Source organism: Sylvia atricapilla, chromosome Z (genome assembly GCF_009819655.1).
Source record: "Sylvia atricapilla isolate bSylAtr1 chromosome Z, bSylAtr1.pri, whole genome shotgun sequence".
Taxonomy (NCBI): domain Eukaryota; kingdom Metazoa; phylum Chordata; class Aves; order Passeriformes; family Sylviidae; genus Sylvia; species Sylvia atricapilla.
In genome coordinates, this window is record NC_089174.1 from 70642095 (window position 1) to 70656897 (window position 14803).

Below are 14803 nucleotides of genomic sequence, written 5' to 3' on the forward strand. Positions count from 1 at the left end.
ACAAGTGACCTTTAGGGACTTAATATAAAGGAAGATAACAAATATGTTTCAGTATGCTGAGTTATTATTAGGTAGGCTCTGATAACTCATCACAGTTCTGCTCAGAGTAAATTTTCTTTCTGTTTTTTAAATGTGCTTTAAGAAGGAAGGGCTTACCACATGAAAAGCTCTCCCGGAAGCTTTATATTTCCATGTTAAAAAGGACAGGTAGCCTAGCTCTTAAAAATAAAAACAGGAAACTAGAAGGATGTGCTGTTGTGACTTGGTCTTAATTCAGAGGAACACTCCTGCAACTGACAATTTTAGTCTGAAATACAGGATTTTCTAGTTCTTTTTAGAACAATGATTTAAGTTAATATAAATTGACCTAATATGCATAGCATTTTTTATTTTCTGATAATAGCAACACTTCACTGAATTTTAGTTTTTTAAAAATCATTGGAGTGTTTTTAAATTGTAAGAGTAGCCCTTGTAAAAATTTTTCGGTTGTTGAAAAGGCACTCCAAAATGATGTGAAATACAGCTAAAGACTTTTTCTCTTATTTTCCCCTACAGCTATTTTGCTGTAGGCAAATGTTTAAAGTAGTTATGGTACTTAATTTATGCGTAAGTATAATAATTTCACCTTGTGAAATGACAGAATGTTAGTATATGAAAAGGAAAAACCTGGGAAAATTGGGTGATATGCAGAAAATGAACACATGGGGGGGATATGCCCACATACTTGCACAACTCTCAGAATGTTTTTTGTTATTCTTCTCATTGCGCCATCTGTGCTCTATTACTTCTTTTTCTCTCTCTCTTTTTTTTTTTTTTTTTTTTTTTTTTTCTTCCTTGCCCTCCTCTTACAGTGTGTTCCACTTACTGAAGAGGTAATAAGGGCAAGGAAAAAAAAATCCTTACACTTTTCTGAATCCTAGGAAAGGGGCTGACAAAATGGTTCTTCTTTCTTTACAGCCCCTTCTAAAGTATGATTGTAAGACTAGAACTTGAGGGAAGCACCACTTGTTTTGTCCTTTCTTTCAGCACCACTTCTAGCTGCTGTCAAAAAGGTGGATGGACTTAAGTTCTGGCTGCATTTGTGTGTTCTTATGTTTGACTTTAACCCAGTCAGGGCAGAGGATACATGTAGCTGTTGCTGAGTATTGGCTGTCCCTGCTGTGCTTGGAGTGTGGTGAAAAATTGCTCTGCAGCTCTGGCCGTGTCACATATAGAGTAGCTGTGCTGCCCCTCATAATACTGAAATGTTTGATTTTATCAGTTTCCTTCCCAGCAAATGAGAGAATGATAAAGGTAATTAGGAAGAAATGTAGATACTGTTCTTTGAGTGTCTGTATGAAGATCTGAAAATTTGGGACTCAAGGATTGGAATGGCGTCCTTGAATCATTAGACTGTATATGTCCTTCTCATTGGTGCAAGTGTATATTTAGTTTAATTCCAAAACTAATTAAATAGTTTGGCTTTTGGGGAAAAGATGTGTGGTTTGCTAGAATAGGAATGCATATTAACTTTCAAAATGCAACTCTTTTGCATATAGTATCATAATAGTATAAAAGTTAGTTTTGAGGATAGAACTTTGAAGATCCAAATCTCTGCCTTGCATGCTGGAAAACCTTCCCTTTGGTGAAAGGGTATTGATTGCCCCATTGTAGAATAAGAAAAACTCTTTTTATTTGAGTTAGATTTGTTAAGTAATCATATTCTGATATAGGTCTTTAAATTACACAAGCTATCAGGCATACACATCCTGCTTTTCATTCTAACATCTGAGGACCTAAGTCATGTTGGTTTTAGTTTATTCTCTTTTCTTTGTGAAACACAGTTTCAATTGATTATCCAACAAATTTTTTTTCTTTGCAACTTAGTACTTGATTGTACAGCTGATTCTGGAGGCCAAGCAGGGCATCCTTCTCTGTTACAATTACATAGGTCAGAACCAATTTTCTTAGTCTTTTGTTATGTTCCTGAACTTCTGTGTTTTTTATTATAGTTTTAAAGCGATAATACAAACTTTTAAAAAGTCTGGGAAAGTAAAAGAAGACTGTTTTTATTTTCAGCCTGCTCACTTTCACAAAAATTCTGAAAATATAAGCTCCCAAACAAAGTCTTGAAAGTTGAGCTTCTCTCTCTGAATGGAGCTTCTGCCTGTTCGAGCGGCGTGGCTTGGGAACTGCCAGCAGAGGGGGCTCAGCTGTTTTGAATAAACCTCGCAAACATAGACACAACAACTCAGCTTTTCAGAAATCTCCACATGCCAAAAATAATATGTTTGTGCAACCGATTTGGGCAACAGCAGAATCGTAATTTACTGTAGCTTTTGAAACCATTGTGAGTGTTTCAAAAGATGATGGTGGGCCTACACTCTTGATGAAAGTTAGTCTGCATTTTGCAGCTACTTTTGGTGTCTACTGATTTACAAGAGTACTCAACATCTTTTATCTGAAAATTACAGTGGAAGTGACAATGTTCCTTAAATACTTACGTTATAAATTTTTCTTGCAGAGAGGCAGTGTCCAGTGGAAGCGAAGATGACTCAAATGAGGCGTTAAGTGGTCCTTCTATGCAATCCCAGAGTTCAGCTAAAGGTCCAGCTGAGGATAGTGATGATGATGATGATGGAGAATTCATCGGGCCACCACTTCCCCCTGGATTCAAGGATAGTGATGATGACAATGACAATGATGATACAGAGGAAGAAGATAATGTAAGTAGTTTGTTTCTCTTTAATATTTTAATCCTTTGAGTGTGCTCTGATTTGTATGTGTGTCATTCCTTTTTGAAGGAATTTCCAGGTGATGTATGACTTGTTCAAAATGGAGTTTTTTTATTTTTCTTGCAGTTTTTCTGTTTTTCTAATGATAATTCATCAAATGCAAATAATTATTCTCATTTAAAAATATCAGGATTTAAAACAAAATTATGCATGTGAGTCTCAAAGGAAATTCAACATCAATTAGTGTATATTGTTTACTGTTTTGTTTTCATGTTATGAAAGAGCTAGATAAATAAATATTGAACATGTCTATTTGAAATGGTTTATTGCCCAAAGCATATGTAGGATTTCGTATGAGAAAGAGGAGGTAGAGGTGGGCTTGAATCTAAAGACAACAGTTGTGCCAGAACTGTTTTTAGGAAATTAAGTCTGGTAACTGATGGCTTTTGGGTTAGTTGTTTGATTGGTTGTTTTTGTTTATTTTTGTTTATTTTGATTTGCTTTTATCTAAATAAATGCCATATCTGTTTGTTGTTAAGAGTACAGATTGCTCTATCTCTGTTGAAATTAAGAGAACCCCTAAGAGCCTAACTTTGGTATCACAGATACTCAGTTAACCAGCCTTCCTTTATTTAGTTAAAAGGCATTTGGATCTAACACTGAGTGATGTGGTTTAGTAGTTAAGGGTTACAGTAGTAGTGCTGGGTAGAACTGAATGATCTTAAAGGTCTCTTCCAACCTTGATTATTTGATAATTCTGTGGAAAGATTAATGGTGTAATGTTTGTTCTTCAAAACTGCCTGGATCAAATATTTTGTGGCATTGGGTTTTTTGTGATCGTTTCCATGTGTAACAACAATGATAGAAGTCCTGTGAAAACAGCCTTACTTATTGCTGTTTTGAACCATCTGGTAACAGAAAAAGACCTGTATGTCTTGTTACACAAATGTAAACCAAACTCTAAAACCCTCTGAATTTCCAGATGTCCCAGGGCTTCCTTTTGATTTTTCTTTTGTTTTTACTGGGGAGTCAGTTTATTTTTTTCTATAGCGTCACTTACCTTGCATGTTTTGAATGTAGATTTTAAGTTTAGAGAATTAATTTTAAATGCTTGAGAGATACTTCTTAAGCCATGACATAACTAATTTTTAGAGTGGGCCTAAACTTATGTGATGACAAAGATTTCATTTTTGTTTTTTGTTTACCTATAGGGGATAAGTGGTGGGAAATTCTGGTGCCTTAGGTATTTATATCACTTTGTCTGATTCACTTGAGTCACTGTATGAATTTCTTTAATTATCAGACTGTACATTTTAGTCCCATATCTTCTGTAATCGTATCCATACCCCACAGGTGACTTGTTCTGTCCCAGGGGACTGCACAGAGATAAATCCGGAATTTTCTTTGAGAATGACATAAACCCTAAGTTTACTCACTGTTGATCTGTGTCAGGAGTTCCCCTGACTTTGAGCTGCTTGCACACTGTGGAGTCAGTTTCTGTACCTGAGGGCATCATGGACTCCGTGGGTTTCAGTTGCTATGGGCCATGTTATATTAAAATCACTATTTGTTTTCTGCCAACTTCTCCAGAATGCCAAAGGCAAAACAATTTGCAGAAACAGCTGAATTCACTTCAGCCTGTCTTTTTCAATAGTCACTGTGCTGATTGGCTGTTTTAATTTCTTACAAGGTACTGGTATTTTGTTTTATTCATACGTACTTGAATAATGCTACAACAAGCTTCATGAAGTGAAGTGACCAGAGTTAAAAGACCCTAATGAAAAGTTTCAGACAGAAAGGTAACTTGCAGTCTGGTGTGATTTAAGTTTGTCTGAACTTAAGACAACAGTTACAAAACAGTCTAGAATAGATTTGGTTGAGAAGAAGCAGAGCTGCAGAAATATGAGACTTGTGGGTTTTCAGTCTAAACAGTTAATTTATAACTGGGGAGATTTTGTGTCAGTGTGAATGCCAGAGGCCTTTGGGGTCTAGAGCCTTCCCTTTACTGCTGCTCATGAACTCAGCTATTTTCTTTCCTGTGAAGGGAATCAGGAAGCAGCTGTGTTTTCCTGGTTTCCTGTTGATCGATTGGTGATCACACTATGATCTTGTGAGCCCCAAGGAAGGCACGTGTTGCAGTTATGAGAACTCTGTGATTCCTTTCTTTTGCTTTACGTAGTCTGGGGTTGGTATGCATGGGTGCAGAACCAAGACAGGAGAAACTGAAAGCTAAATATTTTTTCCCTAGATGTAGTGTGAGACTGTCTCTCTTATTAACATATTTTGCTGCTGAAGTAAATTCTTGAAACACAAGTATCTGTGTTTTGATCCTGAAGGAATCAAATTTTTCTTTAGTAGTTCTAGCTGTTGCGATATGTAATTTGTACTCTGAAATCTTGTGAATTTTGTATGACAGATGAAATACACCAAAATACTGGCTTCATGCTGGCATTTTCCCACTGTCTCTCAATCCTGACTTTTGAGGTGGGTTTTTTTTCACTATTGCTTGTTCAGTTTTTGGTTTCTTATGATGGAGTATCAGTAGAGACATTCGACAAATTTGGCTTCCTATGAGGCAGACAACCTTTGAGTCCAGGACTGCCCAGCTTATATGAGTTATTTTACTGGGTAAAAATTAATGTGAAAAGAGTAGCTGGTGGTTATTTTCTTTGATGGGAATTTTTCATACCTTCTTGATGTTTTTATGGGAAAATGACTAACAGCAGTTAATTGCTGAATGTTTTGAATTGGCAATGGTATTTTTTGAGTATTAAACATTTTTGTAATTTGCATAAATCACTTGTCATACAAAGCAAACATAATTTTTTTAACAGAGCCTTAAGTACTGTATTAAATGTGTGAAGTCTGACTTGAGGTACTTTTTTCCCCAAATTGATGTAAGTTCATTTAATATATGAAAGTCTTAGTGGTGCTCTTTTAAAGGATTTTTCTATGTTTGATCTGTGTTTGATCATTTAATCTGTGTTGATACTGATGATTAACTACATTTAACATTTTACATGTTTAGATTAAATGACTTGCTAATTTAGTGTCATTAATTTCCATTTGTGTCAAAAGTGATGATTCTTAACCAACCACAATATGCTTGTGAGTATTCATCCAAATGCATTACAGTGCTTGTTTTGTAGTAGTGTAAGGAAGAGTGCTCCATCAAGTACATTTTAAGGACAATAGGTACATGTGGTATTAATTCTCTCTGATACTTACCTCTTGGTTTATTATCCTGTTTTATATAAAAGGCTTGCATTAATTTAGGGAGTGAGGAAAGTTAAAGCTAGCTATTTGAGCTGTGATCAGCACTTGCTTTTCTGTAGCGCCTTTTCTTCTAATGGTGTAAAAACTTGCTGGGGTCGTCAGTGTCCATTTTTCACATGGTGATAATGTGAGAGGAGGAGGGAGGAAACAGGGCATCTTCTGAAGTGTGAAGTTTTTCAGGGTCGATCTATCCTATGATCTAAACCTTTCTAGAAAATTTCTGGAAAATCTTCAAAAGAGAAAGCTTGTTTTACAAGGGGAAAATGGATAGTGAGGACAGTACTGCATATGGTAAATTTTGGATTGGGAAATACGATAGATGCTTGGCCAGATTTTTTTGCCCTGGTGAAGTGCATTGGGCATCTGTTAGAAGACTTTAGTAACAGAGTATTTTGTAATGCACTCCTCTACATGTTGTTAGAAAATGTTCTGAAAATATCTTTAACAAAACTTAATGTAGTGTTAGCATCTTGTGACACTTTTTCTAGTTTGAGGCAGCAGGTAAAAGTGAGTGTTGAAGAATTTGCCAGATGGATTTGCAAGGATTTACCTTCTATTTGGAGCCGAGTTACAGTTCATTCTCCTTTGGAACAGAGAGCTATTTCTCTCTGCAGCACCAAAGGGATACTAATCATGTTGTAATTACGTCCCTGAAACAAGTACAGCCTTGGGCCTCTTCATGGCCCAAGGCTGTACTCTGTTTTGGTCTGTTTCCAAAATGATAGCATAGCTGTATTTCAGGTTTTAGAATTATTTGGAGATATTTAAAATTTTTTTTTTCAGAAGTTTAACAGGACATACCAGTGATATTGTTCAGAATGGAAGGAAGCCATTTCCTGCTGATTTAGATGGAGAATTTAACTAGACTGTAATTGCTCCAATTAGAATTTGGCTATGATACAAGACTAAAAATTATGATGTTGTAAAAATAAATAAATGTTATGGGAATTTTTAATCATCCTAAGGATTTATTATATTTAGACTGAGAATTGTCTGTCCTATAACTGCTGAATCTTATTTACCCAGTCATGTTTCATCTTATCTAAAGAGAATAAGTATAGTAAGCTGAACAAAGCTATTTTTTGTGTGCAACAGAGACAGGAAGGTGTGGTTTTGAGGACGAGAGACATTATCTTCTAAGTATTTCTAGTTATTGAGGAAAAAAATAGGTAGCAGTTAACCATTACTTTCAATTTGCCTATGTCTTACCTTCCTGTATAAACATGAAGCAAGTGCTTTTTTCGTATATATGCATGATACTTGGGTCTTAACAATGAAAATGAGGTAAATGTATTTTATTTATATTAACCTTGGAACAAGTTGTGGCTCTTTTTTTTAAGGATCACTGATGTGGTTACTGGTGGTGCAAAGATTGAAAAGGATTATATCCAAAGTGAGTTAAAACACATTTGCAAACTTTGCAAAAATTAGAAGAAAACAAAATAATCAATCTCTGTCTTCCAATGTGAGAGAATCAAACAGAAGCTGTAAAGAAAGGAATACTCAACTTAAGAAACAGAGAGAGGAAGCTAATAAGATAATTGCCTTAGGGAAGGTTGTCTTTGATAAGAAAGTGTGGGGTATTTGCTCATCTCCTCTTCGACCGAGTGGCCCAGAGTTCATGATTACTAGTTGTTCCTAGAGTATAAGCAAGATCTCTATTGTATGATTCTGCAGAACTGCAGAAAGGCCAAGTTTCTCTGTTGTATATCACACCATACATTTTGGTGGATGATAAGGGTTTTCATTAATTTGTAATATGACAGAATGCAAAAAGTTTTAGAATGTTCCCCCTACAGGTAGGTACTTAGGGTCCTGTGAGTTTGCTTCTGGAAGTATTTTGTGAGAACATTAGGAGGCATATATTTCTGGACTGTGACGTGCTTCAACGCTAGAGGGAGGTGATTTTTTTTCCAGTATTAAATGAACGTGATACAGAACATAGTTACAGTTTTTACTGCCCTTTTAAATGAATTTCAGAGATCTTCTTATGTCCTGTTTTTACTTTTTATCAGCTCCTTTAGAGATCCTTTACTCGGTTGGTTTTAGCTGGTGTAGCATGTAGAAAGCCTTCTTTAGGAGCTGCTGGTACCACTTCTGTGTTTGAAGAGGGAGCTGTTAAGGGTGGTGCAAGGTGTTCTCAGGGCCAGATGTGCTGTGGCTGTAAACCTTACACGTTTGAAACATGGGATCCTCAATGCTCGTCCCTCTGAGACCCTTGATTTCTTCATAGCCAGAAGATTCCCATAACATTTATTTATTTTTACATTTATGTATTCACAATATCCTCTTCTAGCCAGTAGAGGATATTGTGAAGCTAATATCCTCCACTGTGCTTGGAGGGATAGTAGACTTCTAATTTTTTCTACCAAGTATGTTTAAGGCATGCATAACCTTGCAACTACAGTTCTGTGACCTACCCCTTAAGAAAAAAGAAAATTTAGGTATTATATGAACATTCTATCTTGAATCTTACTTTCTTTACTTCCAGTAGAAGTCAGGATCTTTGGAGGTGAAGATACTGAAATTATTCTTTGAGAAATGAAAATACAGTCAAAATGAAGTAGTAACTGCTGCTTTACATGATGCTTGATGTGTTTTTTAGCAGTTGCAACAAACTTCCAATATACTTTTAAAAAGAAGCAGAAATAGCATTTTGTTTCTCTCAGTTTTAAAGTATATAAAATCTGTTTAAATTTGGCCAGGGAACTAACAGCAATGGTCACATTGTATTCGACCTTGTTGGCATTGCTATGGAAAATACAAATTGAAGATAGCAGGTTTTATCTGTATTTGGCATATGAGCATTATTTTTTTGAAAAGCTGTTTGTGCTCTAAACAGATTAATGAGAAATACAGGTACAGAGTACTCTTGCTTGAATCAAGGGGAAAATGGAAGTGGATGATAACAAGTATTTGAAATATTTATGGTGGGGATTAATTAATAATTTATAAGGATTGGATTTGAAGGAAGAGTGTAAGTGACATGGAGTTACATTTCCTCTCCAAAACAAGTCTTCACAGTATTTTTGATGAACAAATGATTTATGCTGAACCATTGGAACTGCAGACCGCTCCAGTGGAATCCTTGGAGAGCAATTTTGTTGACTCTAGGAATGTCTGCTGTTTGTTTAAAAGATGGCTTTGGATTTTTATGAATGTGAGACTACCACACGTATTGTTTTACAACTGCTGCAATGGCATCTCTTAGTTGCAGGTGAGCACTTAGCAGTATACAGGGGCTGTATATACTTGATGCTAACAGTATCCAGATCACACAACAATCACACTGAACTTCCTTCCTTTACTCCTGCTTGTCCTTTTCTTTGTATTTTAAAGCTTAATAAAATAATTTTCAAATTCCTAGGATCTTTGATAGTATTTTTTTTCTGCATTATCTTGTGTACTATTTATGAATGTTTATGTGACATACCATGATGTCTAAAGATCAATAAATATTAAAATAACCAAATACAAAAAAAAAAAAAACCAACTTTTTTTCTCATTTCCTTTCATAAACTAATACAGGTACTTTGTCCAGAGAATCTGAATAATTGTCAAAAATCGATTGTTTGACTTTCTACTAACCATGGCTTTTTGTGAAGTTCTGAGGCTTTTGAAATGTGCTTTTGTAAACTATTTATTCCTTTATTTTACTTGAAAGTATTTTAATTTTGAACAGTATCAGTTTTAAATCTGTTGGTACTGTAGAAAAATTTCTTGAAATGTCTCAATGACAGATAAATGCTTCTTTTTCAGTTTTCTTCTAAGATCCTGCATCTGTTTATTAGTCTCTTAAGCAAAAGTTACATTCATGTAAGCATCATATGCAGGAATAGCAAAATGGTAATATGTTATGTGACCCTTACTTCCCAAAATAAAATAAATAGTTCAGACAAGGCCTTTATGTACTATGAGGAAGCTTCCTGTTCAGTTTTCTAAAATAGGGCTTAATGAAAATAGCCATCTCATGAAGCTCAGGTTCATTGTTTAAGGTTGGAGGATTAGACTTCAGGCAGAGCAGATGTGGACTTCCAGTTTTGTAAGTGGGACTGAGTATGCTTGCTCACTGGAAGCTCCAGTGGTGTACCTTTGCTTTTACACTATTAATGAGACAGAAGACACATACAAAACATAGTTTGCTTCTACCAGAAAGAGGGTGACTTGTGACTTTCATTTTCATTTCCAAATTTAATTAGTTAACCAGTTTTTAATAAATGAAAGTACATAGTGTTTTGCAGCAAAGTGTGCTCTCAAGGTGGTGATAAAAATCTCATAAGAGGAGCAGTCCTCTTAACCCTAGTAACGCTAGCTGACAGCAATACACTTTTTCTTTTCTTACTCCCCACAATTGCTTAGAGGGGCAGTGGAAACACCACAGATGCACACCAGCCTTCTTGGAACTTTTAGTAGTCTTGCATAGTTTCTGCAGCCCTCTTTAGCAGCTAGCTTGGAACCAGTTTTTAGAGTAAGTAGTACTATGTCAAGATTTTGATTTGGATTATTTGGATGTGTGGAATGAATTTCAGTGAGCATTCTCATGTGGTGAAACACAAGGTCTTAAATAAGGGTTGAACTCAGTCAGTCATAGTGACCTTTTGCAGTACAGAGGCCCCTTAGGTCATCTTTCATACAATAATGAGTATGTACCATGTCATGGTTTGAGAATGGTATTCCCCAATTTAGTACTCCTGTTAAAAAGGAAACCATGAACTGCTCCCCTCCCTGCCTCTGGAGGGAGACACAAAAGCAGATATCAGAGGAGTTGAGATAAGAACAATTTACTGGAAACAGCAATGGATATGGAAGAGTAACACGAAGAATATTAACAACAAAGTGTGCAAAGAGAAGGGTGATTCACGTGGAAAATGGTCTCCATGCCTAGGATGGTTAAGCAAAGGTGAATGGCTTCTGGTGACTGGAAAAGGAGCACCCTTCTTCCTGGAAGAGTCTCTTTTCCCTGCCCCTGGCACTGACATGAGATGTAACTGAATATGATAATGTCTTGTCCATTCCCCGTCATGCTGAGCTGGGCTGAAACCAGGAAAATACAGGAAATAATTTCTGGAAGAGCTATCGAAATCAGAAATAGAACTTATTTTTCTACATATGACAAAAAATTTTGCTGTGGAAAAAAGATAGCTTTGAAGAGTTATGTTAATTAATTCAAGTTTCTAGAGTGAAAGCAAAAGCTAGAGTTTTAATTCATATGAGTTATTTTCATGGAAGTGTTAGAAAGTCTAGCTTGTTTTTTTTTCAGCAAAGTATTTCACAAATAACAGAAATAGAGCGATATTTCCCCATCACTTACTATAGAGTATGTATTTCTAGATTAATTCAGATGTCAGAAAGAGCTCATAACCTTTATTAGAGTTGCAATGTCCCATGAATGAGGACAAATTTTATATTAATGTCTGCCTCTACTAGCTTGGGTGAGTTAGCTGTTCTTTTCCTGTTACGTACTACAGGCAAAACATGGGACGTAATACTTTTATTTGAAAAAAAAAAAAAAAAAAAAAAGGTTAGGTATATAGCCTTTTCCTTTTTTCTCTTGTGTTAAAAATGGAATTGTCAACTTTGGAAGATTAGTTGGAGGATGGAGAAATTTTTTAGGATTTATGCAGCAATGTAATGTATTTCTTTTGTAGCTTAGTAATCTTAAAAGTTTCCTGCGTTGTCTGGATTTATAAAGGTATCATTTTCTAACCAGGCTGTAATTTGGATAATTTTGGAACATGCTAGTCTCTGCAAAGAAGGTAAATGGCCTGGTCTCTGCAAAGTGGCATCTCTGAGCATCAGCTGTCTTTCCTTGTAGTCAGTGTACGTCTCTTGCAGAACTTATGCCACGGAGTAATTGTTCTTGTCTTAAATGTAAGAATAAAGATATTTCTTAGTGACATTCCTTCTTAGAGTTAATCTGCTACCTTTTCTACTGAGTACCAAAAATGTCAGAAATGGAAATTCAGAAGAAAGTTTAAGTAGCTTAATCATCCTCAGTGTCTACAAACTGCACATGCCTGTTTTACAAGATCACTGTGACAGAGTGCTGAATCATTTTAAAGACAACCTCTTCTTAGTCTAGAGTGTCATGTCTTGGTCTTTATGAGCATTCTATACCATTTTAGATGCCTTAAGACCATCTAAAAATAAATAGGTTTTTATCTCCATAAATTTTTCATATCACAAATATTAAAATTCTGGAGAAGATGTAAACCCCCATGTACTGGTTGCTTTTCTTATATCACTTGTGGTTTTCTCCATACATTTACTTTTCCTCATGTTTAAAAAATGCTGTCTCATTTGGATGGCATGCATGGGTATGCAGGCACACAAGGTTAAATGTTGGGTCACACGTAAGAGTGTGATAATTTTTGACTCATTAGAAGTTTGTCATCCAAATTAAAATTATAGAAATAACAATGCCAGAGTAAAGTTCACAGTACATCTCAATAGAAAATAGTTTAAAACTTCTGATGTGGATTTCTTTCCTGTCAATGGTATAATAACTACTTGTTTTAATAACTTCATTTGTTTTAACTTGGCATTTATTATTTCTTTTCTCAGAGTCCTTCAGAGTTGATTCTTTGTTCTGTGATTAAATGCTGCCTTATCTAGCACTTTCTTTGGTGAGGACAGCCAGTTGGGGCTCTTTTTTTTTTTTTTTTTTTTTTTTTTTTTTCTCCTTATTTTCTTTTTTTTCAGACCAGTACTCTGTCACACTTGACTGCTCTTCATAAAGTTCCTTTTAGGGATCAGGCATTTTGTTGAGCCTCTCTGTCCCATTCCTGCTTGTATCCCTGTCTCTTGTGACTCTCATATTTTTCTCCTTTCTGTGAAGGAATTAATGAAAAATAGTTTTTAAATAACAAATGTTTATATTTGTGACACTGCAAGTCTGTAAGTAGTAATTTTTTTTGCACTGAACAGCTGCAATTTTAAAGGCAAATCCTTTCAATTATCTCTAAATCAATGGTATAAGGCTTAGTCCAGTTGCTGTCCATAAGTTGTTTTTCTTAGGGAAGGCAATTATGATACATTGAATAGACAGTGAATTTATGAGAAAGCCTAATGGTAGTTTCATGTGATTTGTCAAAGTCTTGTTGTCAAAATGTATTCTGTTTTTCAATGAATTAGTAGTAGTAAAATAATTCAATGCATTTTCAACAGGAATATTAATTCATCTGAGTAAAATGAAAATCACTAAATCTAAATCAGTTATAACTGTGCTATTTATAAAGCTATTTTAAATAAGCATCTGCCCAATTCACATGATAGTTATGAAAACTGGTCCTATCCTGCAAAAAAAAAAAATAATAGCTGTCAGCTGTAGTTTAATGCAATTTGCATTAGTTTACCTCTTGAAAATTGTCTCATAGTGTAGGAACTAATGGAAGCTGCAATTCTGTCTAGTATTTTGAAGCAGCATCCTCGTGATGGACTCTGTAACCAAGTTTGAGTGGGTAGGAAAATATCACAGAAGTTACTGAAGTACTCTGGTGAAGTTTTGTGTCTGGCTGCATCCTGTGGGTGGGTGTCTGAAGAAGAGTTAATGTTACTCTGAGTAGTACTTTAAAGTGTTGAAAATTTCCAAAGTATGGCGAGAAAAAGAAATTAAAAATGTCTAATTGCAGATTCATGTTTCCTTCTGATGGTTATGTATTTATCAAACCTAATGCTTTCCAAGTATAGTAAGATGATTTTTTTTTCTGGAGTCGACATTGGCACTTCTTGTATGTTCACTTTTTTTGCATATTATTTAGTGATACATATTTTTTTTTTTTGGAAGCATTTTAAACCAAATTTATATGTGAATGAAAAAGTATTTTTACTCTTATGATTACATAGCTACTTAGGTAATTGGCTTATTTTCAGAACTAAATTGAGCAGGATAATTTTGCAGTAACTAGAACTTCCTAGTTCTTCCTTTGTTTTTGGTTCAAGGTTCCTTGTAGTTATTGAAGCTCTTGCAGATAAAGAAAATTAAATCAGGAGTGGTTGAACCACAGATCATCTTTGGGGTGGGTTTAGGCTTTCTGTGTTAGGAAGTTTGTCTTGCACGTGAAGAGCTGATGAGTATCCAAACATGTGCAGAATGTTTCTATTTGAAATAATTTGAATAAATTATATTTAATTTATCTTTAACCTGTAACAACTCATCTTCCATCAAAGAAAATAATTCAGCTTTAGATTCTGTAAGGGCTTTCTGTGTGGCAGCCTTTGACACTGCACTGCCTGACCTTCCTGTGTGCCATTCTTGCTGAAAAGGCATCCAGGAGGCACACTGACAATAATCTCAGCTTGGCACTTTTACAGTGAGAAGAGCTTACTGTGTAAGCATGAGGCTTAACATTCCATACCTTGTGGTAATTGCAAGTTCTAAGAAGGTCATGTCAGGTCTTTCATCCTTTGGGGTGGATAGGTTAAATTGTGTGTAGTTCATATTATAGCTTACTGGTTATTTGAGTTCTTTGAGTGCAAGTTTGTGGACACTAGAACAGTAAATATCATTTGGAGCAAATATGTAACCTTATGAAAAATTCCAGTGTCTTAGCCAAAACTCTCCCACTCCCTTTATTGTGCAAATTTTTAATAATGCAATTTCTTCTGCCCAGTCCCTGTCAGTATTAATAGATACTTGTAAGTCCTTGATATCTACAACCAGCTGCAAAAATCTATTTATATGTATTTGCTCACTCTTTCTAGCTTGTTCCCTCACCTATAGTCAATGCTACCGGAATTGTTCAGTATCATAGTGACTGTGAGGATTTCAGAATGCATGAGTAACTTGTAGTAGGTTTTAATAATCTTTGTAC

The 14803-nt window shown here is 35.3% G+C and overlaps 1 protein-coding gene across 1 annotated transcript in view; it reads left to right on the forward strand.

Annotated features, from left to right (window-relative positions):
• The window catches only part of WDR70 (WD repeat domain 70), a 63969-nt gene that overhangs the window by 3745 nt on the left and 45421 nt on the right, over positions 1-14803 (forward strand). The window contains exon 5 of the mRNA XM_066338370.1: positions 2504-2705. Coding sequence (XP_066194467.1) covers positions 2504-2705 — 202 coding nt within the window. The remainder of the gene's footprint in view (positions 1-2503; positions 2706-14803) is intronic.